Source organism: Monodelphis domestica, chromosome 4 (genome assembly GCF_027887165.1).
Source record: "Monodelphis domestica isolate mMonDom1 chromosome 4, mMonDom1.pri, whole genome shotgun sequence".
NCBI lineage: Eukaryota > Metazoa > Chordata > Mammalia > Didelphimorphia > Didelphidae > Monodelphis > Monodelphis domestica.
In genome coordinates this window covers 347,154,693-347,173,681 of record NC_077230.1, presented here as the reverse complement: position 1 = coordinate 347,173,681, position 18,989 = coordinate 347,154,693, and the positions used below count along the sequence as shown (strand labels likewise).

At 47.1% G+C, this 18,989-nt stretch overlaps 1 protein-coding gene across 3 annotated transcripts in view; it reads left to right on the top strand.

Annotated features, from left to right (window-relative positions):
• The window catches only part of ARHGEF17 (Rho guanine nucleotide exchange factor 17), a 154,990-nt gene that overhangs the window by 104,629 nt on the left and 31,372 nt on the right, over window positions 1–18,989 (top strand). For all 3 annotated transcript variants that reach the window (XR_008911440.1, XM_016422014.2, XM_007491015.2), the window contains exons 2-6: window positions 8,291–8,368; window positions 11,912–12,094; window positions 13,405–13,521; window positions 15,978–16,070; window positions 18,005–18,181. Coding sequence is in view for 2 of the 3 variants with exons in the window: in XM_016422014.2 (XP_016277500.2) it covers window positions 8,291–8,368; window positions 11,912–12,094; window positions 13,405–13,521; window positions 15,978–16,070; window positions 18,005–18,181 (648 nt within the window). In the remaining variant the exon portion in view is untranslated. The remainder of the gene's footprint in view (window positions 1–8,290; window positions 8,369–11,911; window positions 12,095–13,404; window positions 13,522–15,977; window positions 16,071–18,004; window positions 18,182–18,989) is intronic.

Here is an 18,989-nt window from a genome sequence, read left to right as displayed (position 1 = left end):
CAGACTTGTACCTGATGCCTTGAGCAGAGTTCATTCCCAACACCTGTACAATGGGCATAATTATATCTATAGTCCTGATTTTATAGGTTGTGACAAGTGGGTGAGATAATATAGTTTGTGTAAAGCACATAAAGGGATAAAAGATCCATGATTTAGCTGGTTCAGGAACATCCAGGAGAGGAAACTCCTTCCCCACATGTAGGTTGGCACGTTCTTTGCAATTTATCAACTTAGACTCTAAGACTTAGAGGGTTGCTTAGAGAACTCAAAGATTAAGTGACTCACTTAAGGTCACCCAGCCACTGTGTGTCCCAATTCTGAGGCCAGGTCTCTATCCCCTGGGCCAAGCTGTCCTTCCAAAGTGCATGTCCACCATTAGAGTGCCACATAAAAGCCAGCTGTGGCTCTTTGCTTTGCCATCCTCAACCCCACCATCACTGTCATGACCTGTCTCCCCATCCCCATCACCGCCGCTCCCATCATCCTCCCTGTCATTCCCATTCCCTCACAGCCACCACCATCAGCTCTGTAATCATCAATGGTGGGTGGGTGGGAATGTCTGGTCCAGGAGGAGTCAGAGCTGGGGATACAGATGAGAAGGTCACCTCATCAAAGGGGAGAGCACATGTCATGGAAGGGTTGGGATCTTTGACTCCACGCTGAGCCCTGCCTCTTACCAACTGAGTCTCAAGCAAGTCAAGTTCCCCCGGAGGACTTGGTGAGAGTGGGGATCTCAGAGATAGTTTTTTTTGAGGGAGGAGGTTTGGGGTACCCTCACCCCTTTAATACTGAGCAATGGCTCCTGTTTACCAGGGTGTTCAGTGAATGTACTGCACATGACTCTGTGTCTCTAACTAGCAACAAACCTAACATGGGGCATCCGACAGCCTAAAACCAGTCCCATTCTTCCGCGTTGTCCCCAGGTGGTCCTTGTGTGGAAAAGCATGTCTTTTGTCTCAAACCCTCGATAGCTCTTTGGCCCTGAATAGGTCCCCTGTCCTCTCTCAGTCTCAGTTTTCCTTATCTGCAAAATGGGGATAATACTCCTTGTACAACCTCCCTTACAAAACCGTTTTTAAGAAAAATGCTTAATCCGAGAGGACTATCGAAATAGGAGTTTCTGCAATCATTATTGTTGTTGAGAAGAAGAGCATCTGCTCACGCTTCCCTACATACATATGTAGAGATGTGTCCGGTGAGTATATTTATTAGTATCAATTCTAGGACAGAAGATAAAGGTTTAAAAAAAAAAAAGGAAACCGATAAACATCAACTGATCTTTCCAGACCAGCCTGAGGGCAGGGACCAAGTCTGTCTTACCCTTGTACCTCCAGTGCCCTAAATAAGGGATTAGACAATGCTTGTTGAATGAATAAATGATTATATACGGGTGTGGGTGCCGATTTGTGAGCCTAATTTGGAATCTATGTGTTCCCACTACATATGTTTATCAGTGAATCGTGGGACTGTGCGAGCCCAAGTGTTACCTGAACGTGTGGAGGAGAGCTGATATGGGGCACAGTGTGTGCCCACGTGGATTTGCAGCTTCTTCCCTGCGCACACCTAGGAGGATGGAGGGAGACGGAGGAGCAGGCGTGTGCGTGTGTTGGGTAAATTGTGGGTTAGGGGCCGCTCCGCTGTGTGTGGGCCCCCGAGGGCACGGATGGGAGCATGGATGATCCTCTGCCTCCATGGATCTCTGCACCAGCGTGTGCTCCTCCGAGAGCAGGTACGGCTCTCCCCGGCACACAGCTGAGTGGCTCTGAATGTAAATCAATCTTCCTGTGTGTGTGTGAGTGTGCCAGAGAAGAGGGGAGGGTGAGGGGCCTCCTCCCAGCCCCCGCGCCTGCAACTCCCCCCCACCCCTCCCTCTCCAGAGCTGCGCCTGCTCAGCCTGATGCCTGGCTCGCTCGGCTCAGCTTCCCCTGACAGCCAGCGGCAGGCAGGCGGGCGGCCGCCGGCCCAGGGACAGACCAGGCGGCAGCACAGGCCCGGGCTCCAGGCGCTGCCTCCTTCCCTCCATCCAGCCCTCCTGGCCCTTGGCTCCGGCCCCCAGGCCCATGCTGCAGATGGTGAAGACCCTGGCCCAGTTCACCATCGCCCTGGAGGACATGCGGGAGATGGGCGATGGCGAGCAGCCCGGGCCAGGGCTAGGGATGGGACCAGGGATGGGGCCGGGCCCCAGTGGCCTGCCAGGGCCAGACAGTGGAGGCAGCAATGAGGTGACAGGGCTGGGGGGGGGGGGTCTTCAGGGGCAGGTCACTGGAGGATAGAGTGGAGAGAGCCAGGCTATGTGTCAGCTGAGGGCCCAAGTGAGAAGGGAGAGGGCAGTTCTGGGGCCTAGGGTGCCTTTAGTGGGGCTTTGGGTTCTCTGGGGTGTGGGGGATGGATCCGTATGGGGGCTTTGGGCTCTGAGCAGGCTTAGGAGACTGACCTGGGACTCTTGAGTTCTTAGGGGTGTTTAACTGGAAGAAGGAGATGATAGAGGCTTCTGAGTTCCTAGGCGGGTGTTTTGGGGGCCTATCACTTGGGCCTCTCAGTTATTGGATGTGGGTCTTTGACCTGGGACTGAGGTCTCTGGCCTGGGACTCTGGGGTCTGTTGTTGGGGAGGGAAGCATTTGAGCTCTCTGGACTGGGGCTCTGGGATTGGTATCTATAGTGTGGGGTATTTGGGGTCTCTGGCCTGGGACCCTGGGATCTGTGTCTCTAGGGGGAGATGGTAGGGGTCTCTGGTCTAGAACTCTGGGATTGGTATCTATAGTGTGGGGTATTTGGGGTCTCTGGCCTGGGACCCTGGGATCTGTGTCTCTAGGGGGAGATGGTAGGGGTCTCTGGTCTAGAACTCTGGGATTGGTATCTATAGTGTGGGGTATTTGGGGTCTCTGGCCTGGGACCCTGGGATCTGTGTCTCTAGGGGGAGATGGTAGGGGTCTCTGGTCTAGAACTCTGGGATTGGTATCTATAGTGTGGGGTATTTGGGGTCTCTGGCCTGGGACCCTGGGATCTGTGTCTCTAGGGGGAGATGGTAGGGGTCTCTGGTCTAGAACTCTGGGATTGGTATCTATAGTGTGGGGTATTTGGGGTCTCTGGCCTGGGACCCTGGTATCTGTGTCTCTAGGGGGAGATGGTAGGGGTCTCTGGTCTAGAACTCTGGGATTGGTATCTATAGTGTGGGGTATTTGGGGTCTCTGGCCTGGGACCCTGGGATCTGTGTCTCTAGGGGGAGATGGTAGGGGTCTCTGGTCTAGAACTCTGGGATTGGTATCTATAGTGTGGGGTATTTGGGGTCTCTGGCCTGGGACCCTGGGATCTGTGTCTCTAGGGGGAGATGGTAGGGGTCTCTGGTCTAGAACTCTGGGATTGGTATCTATAGTGTGGGGTATTTGGGGTCTCTGGCCTGGGACCCTGGGATCTGTGTCTCTAGGGGGAGATGGTAGGGGTCTCTGGTCTAGAACTCTGGGATTGGTATTTATAGTGTGGGGTATTTGGGGTCTCTGGCCTGGGACCCTGGGATCTGTGTCTCTAGGGGGAGATGGTAGGGGTCTCTGGTCTAGAACTCTGGGATTGGTATCTATAGTGTGGGGTATTTGGGGTCTCTGGCCTGGGACCCTGGGATCTGTGTCTCTAGGGGGAGATGGTAGGGGTCTCTGGTCTAGAACTCTGGGATTGGTATCTATAGTGTGGGGTATTTGGGGTCTCTGGCCTGGGACCCTGGGATCTGTGTCTCTAGGGGGAGATGGTAAGGGTCTCTGGTCTAGAACTCTGGGATTGGTATCTATAGTGTGGAGTATTTGGGGTCTCTGGCCTGGGACCCTGGGATCTGTGTCTCTAGGGGGAGATGGTAGGGGTCTCTGGTCTAGAACTCTGGGATTGGTTTCTATGGTGAGGGGTTTTTGGGGGGCTCTGGCCTAGGGCTCTGGACTCCTGGGAGTATTGGAAGCTTCTGAGCTAGGTCCCTGCTTTCTGTGGCATTGAGAGAGAAGGTAGTCTATATTCCTCCTCTGGCAAGGGACTGGCTGAGAGACTAAGGGTTCTGCTGTCTTTAGGGCTTCTCCGGTATGATGGGTCCAGAATCTGAAGCCTGTGCTCCGGGGTCTGGGATTGGAAAAGCTCTCTCTCTGGTCCTGGGCTTTCTTAGGCCAGGAGTCTGTTATTGGAGAAGCCCTTTGGCAGAGAGGCCTGGAGTTTGGGAGGAAGGCTCTGGCACATTAGGGGGTCCAAGTTCAACAACACTTCATCTAGGAAGTCTGCTTTTGGGGGTATCTGAAATGTTAGAGGTCCTGGTTTTGGGAGTGTCTGATCCTGGATCAAACCTTCTGGGAAACTAGAATCTGAGAATGTCTCCAAGGGAATTCTGTGACCTGGATGTCTTCCTTCAGGATGTCTATAATGTGTATATGGGGAGGGAGTAAGGGAGATCTGTAATCCTAAGGGTTCTGGGTCTAGGGTGTTTAATAGACCAAGAGGGCCTCTGGGATTTGGGGGCTGATAACCTTTGTGGGATCGTGTGACTAAGTTGTACCTCAGATAGGGATGGGAGATGACTAAAATGTCTCTGACCTGTGGCCTCATTTTTCCTGTCAGCCTCATCTCCATCTGTGAAATGGGGCAGAAAAGACAGTCTTTGCTCCTTGGAGATATTGAGGGGAAAACAACAGGAACAAGAGCTGCTGTTGACAATATATCTGGGGGGAGGGCTGGGGTATCTGACCTCACAATGGGGGGAGTCTGACCTCACAGTGTCTCTAGGAGGCCAGAACTAAGAGTAAATATGACTTCACAATGTCCCTGGAATGTTGGGGTATTTATGAACTCACAGTGTCTCTAGAAGTCTAGGTTTCTGGGATCTCAAAGTACCTGTCAAAGGCTGGGGACATATGGCTTCATGATGTCTCTCCATGGTGTGTGGGGGGAGCATATTTGTGACTTCACCACATCCCTAGAGAGGCTGGGAATGTCAGTGAGCTCAGTTGGGGGGGGGTAGAAAGCTGGAGGAGTCTGTGACCTCATGGTATCCCCAGGGTGGGGGCTGAGAATGTCCCTGACCTCAGTACCTCTGGAGACTTGGGTCCAGAGGTATCTTTGATCACAAAGTGCTTTGGGAATGGCCATCCCTGGGGATACTTAACTAGGAACTGGAGTATTTGTGCCCTTACAGTATTGGGGGGGGTGGGCAGGAGCCGGTACTGGAGTGTGTATGTGTGACCTCAGTATCTCTGGAGGGCTGAGTCTCTGGGTATCTGGCTCACAGTGCCTCCAGAGTGCCTGGATCTGTAGACACTTGGGCCCTGGGGATGCTTAAGACTCTGAATAAGTCATCTCTAAATCTCTGGCCCTTGCTCTTTTTACCTTGGTGGCTGACTATGTGTAACAACAGTATTTTGCACCTCTTTTTGTCTTTGTACATATCCTTCATTGTGTCTCTGTGGATCTTTGTCTCTGTTTCTCTCTTGGCCCTTCTTCCTGTCTGTGTGTATCTCTCACTGTGTATCTGTGTTTGGGCATTTGTGTCTCTGCCTTTGTGTGTTTATCTCTCAGCTTCTCTGTCTCTGTCTCTTGAGATCCTCCCTGTCTGAGTGTCTCTCTCTTTGTGTGTGTGTGTGTGTGTGTGTGTGTGTGTGTGTGTGTGTGTGTGTGTGTGTGTGTGTATCTCTATATGTGTCTCTGTCTTTCTGTATATGTCGGCATCAATGCCAGGGACTCTGGTTCCTCCAGGCTTACATGAGATTCAGGTTCTAGAGTCTAAGCCTCCATGCCAAGAAGCCATCTAGGGCACAAGCAGGGCTTCTGGGGGATTTGACATGGGAGAGAAAAAGGCCGAAAGTACTTCTTGGGGAAAGAAAGAGGCTTAGTGACTAGAAACCAAAGATTTTGACTCCATGGCAGAATTGGGATTTGACTGTCAGCCCTGTTGTACAAGTCTCAGTTTTCTCATACAAACCTGATGTTCTCTGAGGACCTCTCCTAAATCTTCTGATCTCATGAGAAGACATACAACTGAACTCACTTAACAGATGTTCTAGACACAACCTTTTCCCTTGCCCATCTAATCCCACACACATACATACTCCTACCTCCATCTCTCTTTCTCCATCCAAAGAGGAATGAATGTTCTTCCCCCACATGGCACAGAGAACAGGTCTGGGAGCTTTTTTGTGGGGGAACCCTTGTAATTTTCCTTTTAAAATCTTACCTTCCATTTTAGAATCAATACTGCATATAAGTTCCAAGACAGAGGAGCAGTAAGGACTAGGGAATGGGGATTAAGTGACTTGCCCAGAGTCACACAGCTAGGAGGTGTCTGAGGCCAGATTTGGGAGCCCTTTTTAAAAGGAACTTTGTGAAAACTTTGGGGTTTGGAGATCAAAAACCCCAAGAGGGCAGTATGGCTCTTGGGGCACAAAGGATGGCCATGGGGTAAGATGAGAAGAAATAAGCCCTTGATTCAAATTAAATCCCAGGGGGGTACCTTCTCAGACTTCCCTGAGAAGGGCAACCAGGGGAGATGTTAAAAATATCTTTCCCTGGGCAGTACCCTCCTGTCAGTATCCAGCCCAATGTAAGAGGCAGGAGGATGGCCCTGATGACTGGCATATCATTCAACTGATGATAGCCAATATCTCACATACACCCATATTCTTAAACATCTCTCCCAGCCTCAGTCTCATATGAGAGACAGTCAAGAAAGTATTAGACTCAGAATCAGGAAGAGCTGAGTTCAAATTATTATGCTTTAGACATAGTATGACCCTAGAGAGATCATTTAACTTCTATGGATCTTAGTTTCCTCATCTGTAAAATTAGAGATTTTGATCCAGTCAGTAATATCAAACTCAAATGGGAACAGGGACCACCAATCCATTCATAAGGATCCCTTTGTTGTTGTTGTTCAACCCAGCCTAACTCTTTGTGACCCCAATTTGAAGTTTTCTTGGCAAAAATGTTGGAAGGAATTGGCATTTCCTTTGCCAGCTCATTTTACAGTTTCAGAAACTGAGGCAAACAAAGGTGACTTGCTGAGGTTCACACAGCTAGTAAGTGTCTGAGGCCAGATGTAAACTCAGAAAGAGGCGTCTTCCTGACTCCAGTCCCAGGGTTCTCTATCTACAATACCACCCTAGGATCCCCAAGGCCACACATTGACTTTGTCAGTGGAGTCAGTTGACATTAAAATGAATATCATTTGTTTTATCATATTTTTTATTTCATGAAATATTTCCTAATTACATTTCAATCTGGCTTTGGCTTCACCCAAAGTGTTGTGTCCCACCTCTGTCCTGGTCAGTGTCCTGGTCAGATCATGTGTTCCTTTCCAAGGTCACCATTTTGGAAAGACATTACCAAACTGAAGAGTGGCCAGGGGACACACAATGACCAGGTCTGGAGACCAGACCACAGTGTAAAAAGGTCAAAAGAACTAGAAATGTCTAATCTGGAGAAGAAAAGACTTGGGAGGGCAGATTCAACAGTTTGTCTTTAGGTATTTTAAGGGCTGTCATTTGGGAGAGGGACTGGACTTGTCTTGTTTGATCCTAGAAGGTAGAACCAGGAGTATTAGGTAGAAGTTGCCAAAAGGAAGGTTTTGACTCCATGAAAGAAAATTCCTTCACAATGAGAATTGGCCCAAAGTGGAATTGGCTACTAGGGAAGCAGTAAGTTCCTCATCTCTAGAAGTCTCCAATGTCCATTTGCTGAGGATATAGAAGAAAAAACTGCTACACAGGTTGGACGAGATACCCTCTAAGGTTCCTCCCAACTCTGAGATTCTAGGATTCTGGGAACCAGACCCCATAATAATGGGGGCAAATCTGTAGGCTTGAAATCAGAAGATCTGGGTTCTTGAGTTTTAAACCTGATACTATTTAATGTTATTCTAGGAAAATCACTTTACCACTCTGAGTCTCTGTGTTCCAATCTATAAAATGGACACAATAATACTTGCATTGCCTATCTCAAAAGACTATTGCAAAACTTGGACATCAACTGCCATCATCATCATTGCTTCAGTTGGACCAGGCTGGAATCTTTAACTATGCTGTTGCATACTCATGCTGTGCCACCCTAGAGAGTCCCGATCACATTCGCATAATGATAAAGATGTTTCTTGCATCTAGCAAGGGATACTCAGAAGCCCAGAAAGAGTAGGGGAGAAATAATGGAGGAAGGGGATTGGTTCCAAGGTCTGAGCCAAAGGCTTCCCCCTACCCCTAGTCTGCAGCAACGGCAATGGTGAAAACAGGGATCCCCGTAATAGAGTCTTATCCTTTTCCATTCTCTCCTCTCTTCCAGGACATGAGAAAACATGTCATCATGACACTGTTGGACACAGAGCAGTCATATGTGGAGTCCCTTCGGACACTGATGCAGGTGAGGGGTCCAGGGACGGGGCAGGGGACTCTGTTGTTTATCTCTTCTGGCTTAGGTTAAAAGTATTCACATCTCTCCTACCACCACTATGTCCTGATGTCTTTCCTCAACCTGAGGGTCAGACAAGGGTTAAAGGGGAAACAATTGAAGATTGGCATGGAAATGGTAAAGGGCAAGTATTTGTGTGTCTTTCCTTTGGAGAAATAAGAAAATAGAATGTCTTTCTCCTTTTGGTGGAGAAAAGGGGCCTGGGATGACTCGTGTGTAGCTTTCCATTGGACAAATGGACAAATGGAATGGCGTATGTCTTTCCAGTGAAGATATGAGAAACAGAGTTTATATCTTTTCAATGGAAAAATACTGAAGTAGGATGCTGTGTCTCTAATTTCTATTGGGAAAATAGGGAAGTGAGATGGGTTTTCTGCAGGTCTAAACAGAATCACAAAACTTCCAAATGGGATGGGATCAAAATGGACCTGATAAGTGAATATCTAATCCAACCCAGCCCCCAAACCAGGCTAAGACAGGGCAGGCTAGGATGGAGAATGGTATACAGTGGGGAAAGCATTGACTTGGGAGTCAAAGGACTTGGGTTAAAATTCTACCCTTGATCCTTCATATCTTTCAGGCCTTATTTTCTTCAACTGTAAAATGAGAGGGTTGGGCTAGCTGGCCTCTGAAGTCCTTCCTAGATCACAATCCATGATCCTGTGAACCTATTTCCTCATTTACAAAATGGCAGTGATAACTGTTGCCTTTCTTATGCCCAGAGAAAAGAAATTTGTAAACCTTAAAGGCTTACAAGTGTAGACTTCCAAGTGATTAATAGAATAAAGATGATTACAGTGCATGCCCTGGTTCAATAGAGCCCATAGTTTCTTACTTGGCCATTTGAGTTCAGCCTCACAGCACCCTACCCCAATCTTCCCCTCTGGTTTTGAATTAGGTAACTGAGACCCAGTAGATAAAAACAAAAGTTTCCAAGGTTTTCAAATGGTAAGTAGAAGAACCAGGATTCAAAAACGATTGAGACTAGGTGCTCCAAGAGAGCAACATGGCCATCTCTTTCAGTAGGCGCTTAATTATTGCTTTTCCACTGGCCTTGTCTTCCATTCCCCTGGTAGCCGAATTATCAGGGAAGATTAGGGAGAAGCCCAGGAGTGCTTTTAGTCACTTTCATGGCAGCCTAGTGTATAGCCCATGGGAGTCCCAGTTCTGCTACTAGATAGCTGTGTGGCCTTAGGCTGGTCTACACATACCCTCTCAGTTTTCCCCTCTCTAAAATAAGGCAGTTTGACAGATGAAGACATGAGGCCTAGAGAAGAGAAAGGATTTGGCTAAGGCTACACAGTGACTTATCAATGGATTCCAGCCAAGAATTAGATTTAGATGTAAATAATATCGACTTGGAAGCCACAGAGTAACATTGTCTATGCTGTATTGTATTTTTATTTATTTTATTCAACATTTCCCAATTACGTCTTCATCCGGTAGGGGCTGCACTTGGGAGTGGTTCTAAGTTGGACACCCCAATCTAGTAGAACCCCAGTGTTTACAGTTAAGGAAAATAAGACCCACAGGTGATTTATGTGAAAGCTAGTAAATAGAAGAGCCTGTGATCTCTCCCTGTTCTCTCTCTTTGAATGTGGGGACTTTTACACAGCAGAACCCATTTCTGACTCTCAGCCCAAGACTTTTCCCCTTGCCCCTCCTAGTGTCTTCTTAGGTTAAGATTAGAATCCTGCCCTCCTGGCTTCTACAGGGAAGCTTTCTTTAAGTCAATCAACACAGGCTGCCTGTAGCCTTCTGTGTACAGGGCTTGGAGCTGGGGAGGCAAGATCATAAGCCCTCACTGTAGGATGGGAGCTGGAAGGAATTTAGAGCTCATCTCATCCGACCCCATCATTGTACACTGAGGCAGACAGAGAAGTGAGCTGTTTTGCCCACAGCCACACAAGTGGTGCTGGGATTAGAGCACTGGGCCTGGGAATCAAGAAGACCTAAGTTCAAATCTCACCTCAGATTCTTATTATCTGTGTGACCATATAAAAATGAACCAGAGAAGGAAATAACAAACCATTCTAGTATCTTGGCCAAGAAAACCCCAAATGGATGTGTTGGGGTTTTTTTAAAGAACTATTTATTTGCCGGACCTGGGCCATATTAGATTCCTGTCTAATTTTTAGTTTTATATCATTAAATTTCATTTTGAAATGTTTTTACACACAGTAAGATTGGCATTTAATCATTACACTATGGTGAAACAACTCTCACCCTATTAATAAACTGCCACAAATATTTTGCCCACAGTAAAAAATATGTTTAATGAATACCTAGAACAAATTTTAAATAGTATAAAACTTATCATATGTAGCTTTCCCCTGTGCAAACATCAAAAAAAGTACAAGTAACTAATATACATCAGTCACAACAAAATCCTTGGCCAAACCACATACCATAAATAGATTTTCAACAACAAAAAAAGTCCTTTTTTTTTTTAAACTTTTACCTTCTGTCTTTAGTATCAGTTCTAAGATGGAAGAGCAATAAGGGTTAGGCAATTGGAGTTAAGTGACTTGCCCAAGGTCACACAATTAGGAAGTCTTTGAGGTCACATTTGAACCCAGGCCCTAAATCCAGGCTTGGTGCTCTATCCACTGTGCAACCTAGTTTCCCCCTCATTTTTGTTAAGCCCTTATCTTCTGCCTTAGAATCATTACTAAGTATTGGTTCCAAGACAGAAAAGTGGTTAGAGTTAGGCAATGAGGAGTGAAGTGACTTGCCTAGACAGCTAGGAAGTGTCTACGGTCATATTTGAACCCAGGACCTCCTGGCTCTCTTACTCATTGAGGCACCTAACTCATTTTTCCTCCAAAACAAAATTCACATGTGCCTAGAATCAGACATGACTGAACAACAAAACATATCGCCTTTGTACTTCAAGGCTTATGAAACACTGTAATTCCGTCCATAGGATGGCAGATCCCTTAGAGGGGGAAAGAGTGTAGCAGCTAGGGATGGGGCGGAGCCTGAAAAGGCTGCCGATTGAGAGTGAAGCTTGAGCTGAGCTTGAAGCGAGACGGGGATTCTAAGAATTGAGGGTGGAGAAAGAGAACATTCTAGGCATAGGAACAGCCTGTACAGAGGCGTGGGGATGAGAGATGAAGCATCCTTTGTGATGCCAGCAAGTAGCCAGTCTGGCTGGACCATGGAGTGTCTGAAGCGGGAATGACGTACAAGAAGACTAGAAATATAGGAAGAGGCCAGTCTGTGAAGAGCTCTAGATGTCACACAGGAGTTTGTATTTGATCCTGGAGGTAATAGGGAGCCACTGGAGTTTCTTGAGAGGTGGGTTGACTTGTGCAGATCTTGTGGCTGGGAGGCCAATCAGAAGGCTAGCTAGCTGGGGATGTATGGGGATGTGAGTGCACCCACATGTGCTGGGGGTTTGTTTCCCTCTGGGTGTTGGTTTCACTGAACTGAACCTGAGAGGCTCAGGGCTCAGCTCCTCAGCCCTGTCTCAACCCAGCTTGGTTTTCCCAGGGTTATATGCAGCCACTCAAGCAGCCAGAGAATGCTGTTCTTTGTGACCCGTCCCTGGTAGATGAAATCTTTGACCAAATCCCAGAGCTGCTGGAGCACCATGAACAGTTCCTGGAGCAGGTGCAGAACCGTGTGCAGGAGTGGCATACACGGCAGAAAGTGGGCGACCTGCTTGTGCAGTCGGTGAGTGCCAGCTCTCCCTCTGCCCTGCCCCAGACTCCAGTTCCCACAGTTCCCACACACAGGGACATCACAGCATGTCCTGCACATTTATGTCTATCCCACCTAAGCCCTGTCCTCCAGAGCCAAACACCGATCCCTCATCAAATAGTGACCTCCAGGCACAGATGCTGATCCTGCCCCGCCACCTGGATGTTGGCGTGTGGACTTAGACACTGGCCCTTTTGCCCAATCATGGACTCTAATCCAAACTGTCACATTGCTTCATGAGGCACCGACCAAGACACTAAGCTTTCCTATCCCAGATGCTAAAACCACCTACACACAGACTCCAGGACTGAAGCTGCCCCGATCTGGAAACTGACCCAAGTACTGCTCCTCTGATCCAAACGCTGAGCCCACCCCGGGGCCAGACATATTTCAATGACCTAACCCTAACCCTCACCTCAGCTCACTTCCCAATCTTTACCTTGACCACACCGTATCTAGGGATAAGATTCAATACAGCATCCCCAGGATCTGCTGAGTTCAGAGAGCCAGACGGAGTTCAGGATCTTTTGCCTTGAAAGCAGGGGGTACATGGTCACTCCTTTGACTTTCTCAGAGGTCTGTCTTTACTATGACCTTGTCCAAATACCATGCCTGGGAGTGAGTGGAGCTAGAATTATCGATCCTAGGTTATAGTTGAAGAAACCAAGGCAAGAGAGAGGAAGTGATTCAACAGGTCAGTGGCAGATCCAGGACGGATCTTGTCCACCCGGCCCAATTCATTTATTAGACCAGATGGCCCACTTAGTCTCTAACCCCAAGCAACCTCCTGAAGAAGACCTGGCTCTTACACACACACACACACACACACACACACACACACACACACACACACGTGTAAACGTGTAAACATACAGTCACACTGCATAATGTATATGGATCATCCCAAAGACCCCACAGTAGAGTGTAGCTTTGAGCTGACCACAAAGCAGCTGAGACTCAGTGAGGGTGGTCAAAAGACCCTAAGACATGAAAATAGAAGATTTCCCTTTGATTCTTGCTAGATATGTGACCTTGGGTCAGTTCTTTCCCTCTCCAAGACTCAGGATCATCTTCTATGAAATAAAGAGATCAGATTGAATGATCTCTAAGGCCCTTCCAGATCTCAATTCTATGGTCCAGTGATTATTATTATATACAGAGTTGGCACAGCTTAGTATGGGCCTTAAACCGGACAACCAAAGCTGGGTGGATGGGCTAACATGGATAATGATCTCTACCACTCCACTCCCCCAAACCACCTACCCATCTCTTCTCTGTTCCAGTTCTCCAAAGACATCCTGGTGAACATCTACTCAGCCTACATCGATAACTTCCTCAATGCCAAAGATGCTGTGAGAATTGCCAAGGAGGCTCGGCCTGCTTTCCTCAAATTCCTGGAGGTACAGGGTCCAGGGGTACACAGGAAGGATGGGTCACATATCTCCCACAGGAATGGCCTCCAAGCTTAGGGATGAAAGAACCTCCATGAATAGAACATTGGGATGAGGGGCCACAATCCCCCCTCCCCACATACCCCAGTGGGGTCATTTTGGTCACCGTAAAGATCTCACCATCTCAATAGGCTGTGAGCCCCATGAAGTTAGGGTTATTGTCTTATGTAGCAATCTACATGCAGTGTTCCCTTAGTCAATGCTTGCGGGATTGATTTTGAATTAACTTGAATTAAATTAAATTGAATTCCGTATGAGAAAAATCACTCTTGGAGAGAATTCTACCCTGGGCTTTGGGCCTTTACTGAACTTTGTCAAGGCTCTGACTCCTTCTTTTGAAGACAGGGTTTCTAACCACAAATTGATATTTTTAAAATATGTTTATAATCAATACAATATTGATTAATTATTAATATTATTAGTCATCAAATTGGTTCCTTTTATTCTATGCATTTAAATATATTATTGTGAGAAAGGATCCCCAGGCTTCCCAAAAAGTTATAAACTCCTATTATGTGGAGGTAATCCTGAGGCCCTTCACCTTCAGGCCCAGGACTGTCATCCTTCAGTCCCCTCCAAATTCCTCTAAGCCTTACCTGAAGTCTCTGCTTCCGGTACCTGTCCTGCTTCTGAACTCGCTTGGCTTCCTGAGCTCAGAGATTGGCATTCATTGTGCCTCTCCCTAATAATCACACCCCGCCTCCTCCTGCCCCTGCTACCATCAGTGGGCACCCACATCTGGTATCCATATCCCCTTTTCCCTTTTATTCCTAAACTTTGCCACTACATACTCCAACCCCAAGAGTGTGTTTTCTATTAGCAATAACACACCAGCAGAATGGCATTAGATATGTGATTGCAAGGGAAAATCAATCCTATGGATTCCCTTGTGAACCAAACAAAAATGGCACCTCTCTTCCCAAGACACCATTTCCCACTTTTCTACCCACCCTCATTTGGGAGTTTCCTGCCTAATTGCATTGGTCTTAGCTCTTTGGTCCATTCTACAATCCCAGGCTCACTTTCAGCCAATCAGGGAGATTCTGTGTACCTGGACTGGCTGAAGATGCTCTCTTCCCCAGTTAAAAAAAAAAAGGATAAGAACAGAGAAATGGGTACAGCATTTCTCCCTTCTAAAAACGAGGCTGATTATTTCATCAGGACACATAGGAACATCCTTGGCATGCACTCTTTCCTTACATTTGCCCATCTTTGGTCAGTAGGACCACAGTGTCCCCTAACTCAATTGCTGAGCTTCTGGGAGAGCTGGAACCTCAATGGGCTTTGTGTACATCGAGATCATTGTTTTCTATTTTTAGAGCCGGAGCTGCTCCATGAATATGATAGAGCCCTCTAAGTGAATCAGGCCTTCAATTCACTTCATTTTAATTTGGCAAGTCCTGATTAAGCACCCACTCTGTGGTAGGGAATATAAATACCAACAAGAATCAGGCTCTGTCCTCCAGGAACTTACACTCTACTGGGGAGAAATAAGATGAACAGAGTTTTATATAAAATACATACAGGGGCAGCTAATTGACTCAGTGGATAGAGAGCCAGTCTTAGAGATGGGAGGCACTTTCTAGCTGTGTGACCTTGGGCAAATCACTTAACCCCAACTGCCTAGCCCTTACTGCTCTACTGCTTTGGGACTGATCCATAGCATTAGTTTGAAGATAGAAGGTAAGGGTTTTAACTGAAAACATAAATAAATAAATAAAATACATACACAATGAATACTACAAAGTAGTTCAGCCAAATGAAAAGAACCTGTCTTCACCTTCCTCCTTCCTCCCCTCTTCCCCCCTTCCCTTTCTGTCTCCTCCTTTCCCTTGTCCCCTTCCTCCTCCCTTGTCCTACTTCTTCCTCTCCTCTCCCACCCCACTTCTCCTTTCACCCCTCCTCACTCCTTCCTCTCCCCTGGGCCTCCTTTCCTTCTCCCATCTTTCCCCTCTTCTCTCCCCCTCCCACCTCCCTCTACATCGATTAGCTTTGCTGAATGAGAGGCAACTGTCAAGGACAAGAAAGCATGAAAATGGGTCTTCCCTTTTCTTCTGTTTCCAGTTCTGTGTCTCTATAACCATCCCTTTCTCTGCCTGTCTCACTCTTACGTGCTCTCACACAAGCTCTGTCTCCGCCTCTGTCTCTTTGTCACACAAACACACACACACACACACACACACACACACACACACACACACACACACATACATACACACAAACTCTCTCTTGTCCTCATTCCCTCTCTGTGTCTCTCCATCTCTTTGGCCTTGTCTCTGTGTTTCACTCTCTTTGAGATCTCTGTCCTGTCTCTCTCTGGGTTGAGCCTGTGACTGGGGGGATGCTCTGTTCACTTGGGGACAAAAGTTCCCAGGTCCCACCCTCCCATCTCCATATGTTTGCAGCAAAGCATGCGGGAGAACAAGGAGAAGCAGGCCCTGTCTGACCTCATGATCAAACCGGTGCAGAGGATCCCCCGATATGAGCTGCTCGTCAAGGTGAGTTGGGGACTGGAAGGCTGGGGTGGGGGGCACAGTAAGGAGGGAGAATGCCTGAAGAGAAACCCAGCCTTGCCTTAACAGTCTTTTAGGTCCTTAAGCAAGTTCCATGCCCACCAGAGAAGGGGGCAGAGCCCTGGATCCAGACCATTCCATGAGGGCCACCAAACTGATGCCTAGACCTGGAACTGGGAGAGAACTCGAGACACCAAATTTGCTCCTTTTACAGATGAGATCCAGAGAGGCCAGAGCAGCTTGCTAAGGGCCACGTGGGCAGTCAGTGGCAGAATCGGGATTCCTAGATGATTCCACTGATCTCAGAGAACCCAAATCCTCTGTCTGTAGCCCTCAAATCCTTTTTACTCCATCTATTCCTCCTTTCCTGGGACTCTCAGAAGAAGCTGGTTTCTTGGGAGAGTTTATAAAAAGTTATTTCTGAATTATGTTCATCGGGTTACGGGTCATTGGAAAAAGCTTAGGACCTGAAGAAGAATTGTACTTCTCCCATTTCCTTTGAAAAGCTGGGAGAATATGGGTGGGGAATGGTTTGCAGAACTGTTTTTCTTTGTTCCAAGGGAAGGTATAACATTTGTTACACTGTGGAGGGCTGGATATATGTGGAAATGACAGTGATGTAACACCTGAAGTCAACAATCAGGCTTTAATTTTTTTTTTAAAAAGGAGGAAAGAAAATGAGAGATCATAGAAGAAATGTATTCTAAACCCCTGGGTGGTTCCCACATCCACTGACCATCCAAACCAGTATCTTTCCAACAGAACCACATCTTGGACCCCTGAAAGAGCATTAAACTGGGAGTCAGAAGATTAGGGTTAGGCTTTCTGTGTCTATAATAATTCATGTATCTATAGCTCTGTGAGGTAGGTAATATAGGCATTGGCAGCTAGCTAGGTAGTGTAGTGGATGGAATGCTGGGCTTGCAGTCAAGACCGGAGTTCAAATCCAATCTCAGAAACTTTATAGCTATGTGACCTTGGGCTAGTCACTTAATCTCTATTTGCCATTAGAGAAGGAAATGGCAAACCATTCCAGTATCTTGTCAAGAAAACCCCATGGACAGAAACCAACAGGGTCAGAAAGAATCAGACACGACTGAAATGACTGAACACCAACAACAGGCATTATTATTCTCACTTTCCAGAGAAGGAAACTGAGGCCCAAGAAGGGGAAGTATTTCATTTACCATGGGCTACCTAGACACTAATTAGATGGTAGAATGAGGACTAAAACTCAGAAATCAAGTCCGAAGGACCAAGACTCTTTCCATCACCCCATACTATTTATCCTTTTTTTAAACTATTACATTCTATCTTAGAAATGATACTAAGTCTCATATTAAGGTACTAAAAAAGATACTTAGTCTCCAAGGCAGAAGAGCTGTAAGGGTTAGGCAATTAAGGTTAAGTGACTTGCCCAGGGTTACACAGACAGGAAGTGTCTGAGGTCAAATTTGAACCCAGGACCTCCTATCTTCAAGCAGCACCTTCTATCCACTGAGCCACCTAGCTGCCCTACTACCTCTTATCTTAATGAATACTAGCCTCCCAAGGCACCATCCAGCCCATCTCTGGCAGGTACCAAGTATGCATATCTGTGCTTACAAGAAGATTATAGGATCATAGATTTAGGGTCAGAAGGGACCTTAAATACCAGTTCAGCCCATTCACTTTATAGATAAGGAAAGTTGGGCCAAGAGAAGTGAAGTGGCTTGCCCCAGGTGGCACAGGTGATAAATGGCAGGGTTGGAATAGTCATTGCCCCAAGTTATGAGCCCAGCTGGGGAAAGACATTCTTGAATCTACCCTTAGTCGCTCCTGCAGCCCTGGTAAATCTGATCCTGGAAGGAGGGGCCTTCTAGGGTACGTGCCTCCTCCCCCAAGCTGAAGCCACCCATGTCTCCTGCTCCCCCACAAAGGACCTCCTGAAACATACACCAGAGGACCATCCAGATCGGCCATTCCTGATCGATGCCCATCGGAACATCAAGCAAGTGGCTGAGAGAATCAACAAGGGCATGAAGAATGCAGAAGAGGTGGAGAGGCATGCCCGAGTGCTGCTCGAGATCGAGGCCCACATCGAGGGCATGGAAGATGTATGGGGGACCTGGGGGATGGGAGGAAGTGGGGATGAAGGCAGGTTTCAATAGAGCCCACATAGAGGGCAGGAAGCCCTCTGGGGTAGGAGATGGGCAGGACAAATGGTGCCCAGCCTTCATCATGTTACCTAGGACCATGATGATCTATGGGTGTGGACCCAGGGGAGAATGGGCCTGTCTGGAAAGAAAAGGATGAACTAGATGAAACTCCTCACCCCATGTCCCATACCCACAACATTCCCTCAACCATTTATTCATTCCACAGACATTTACTTAATACCTGCTCTGCTGGACAAATCACAAATTAAACACAATCCCTGCCCTCGGCTTCTTCCAGTCCACCAGAGGAGATATCATATATCAATAGATTATAGTATAAAATATTATATTGGGTAATAAGATAATATCATTTATGAACTAACTGAGATAGCTAGATAGATATACATACACACACACATATATATATAAGGCTCAATACACAGTAGCAGGTAATAAATCCTTGTAGATTAATTGACTGATTGTAGAGCCTCTAGTGAGGGCCAAGACACAGTTCCTGACCTCTTAGAGCTTACTGTCTAGTATAGGCAAAGACAAGAACACAGAAAACTTGAATATTAATGTAAATGTACCACTCCTCACAATCCACTCACCTTGCAGGAAGGGAGGTCAGGAAAATCTTCCTGGAGGAGGAAGTATTTGACTAGAGTTAAAGAATAGAGAAGAAGGGGGCAGCTAGGTGGCTCAGTGGATTGAGAGCCAGAAAGACCTGGGTTCAAATCTGGCCTCAGACACTTCCTAGTTGTGT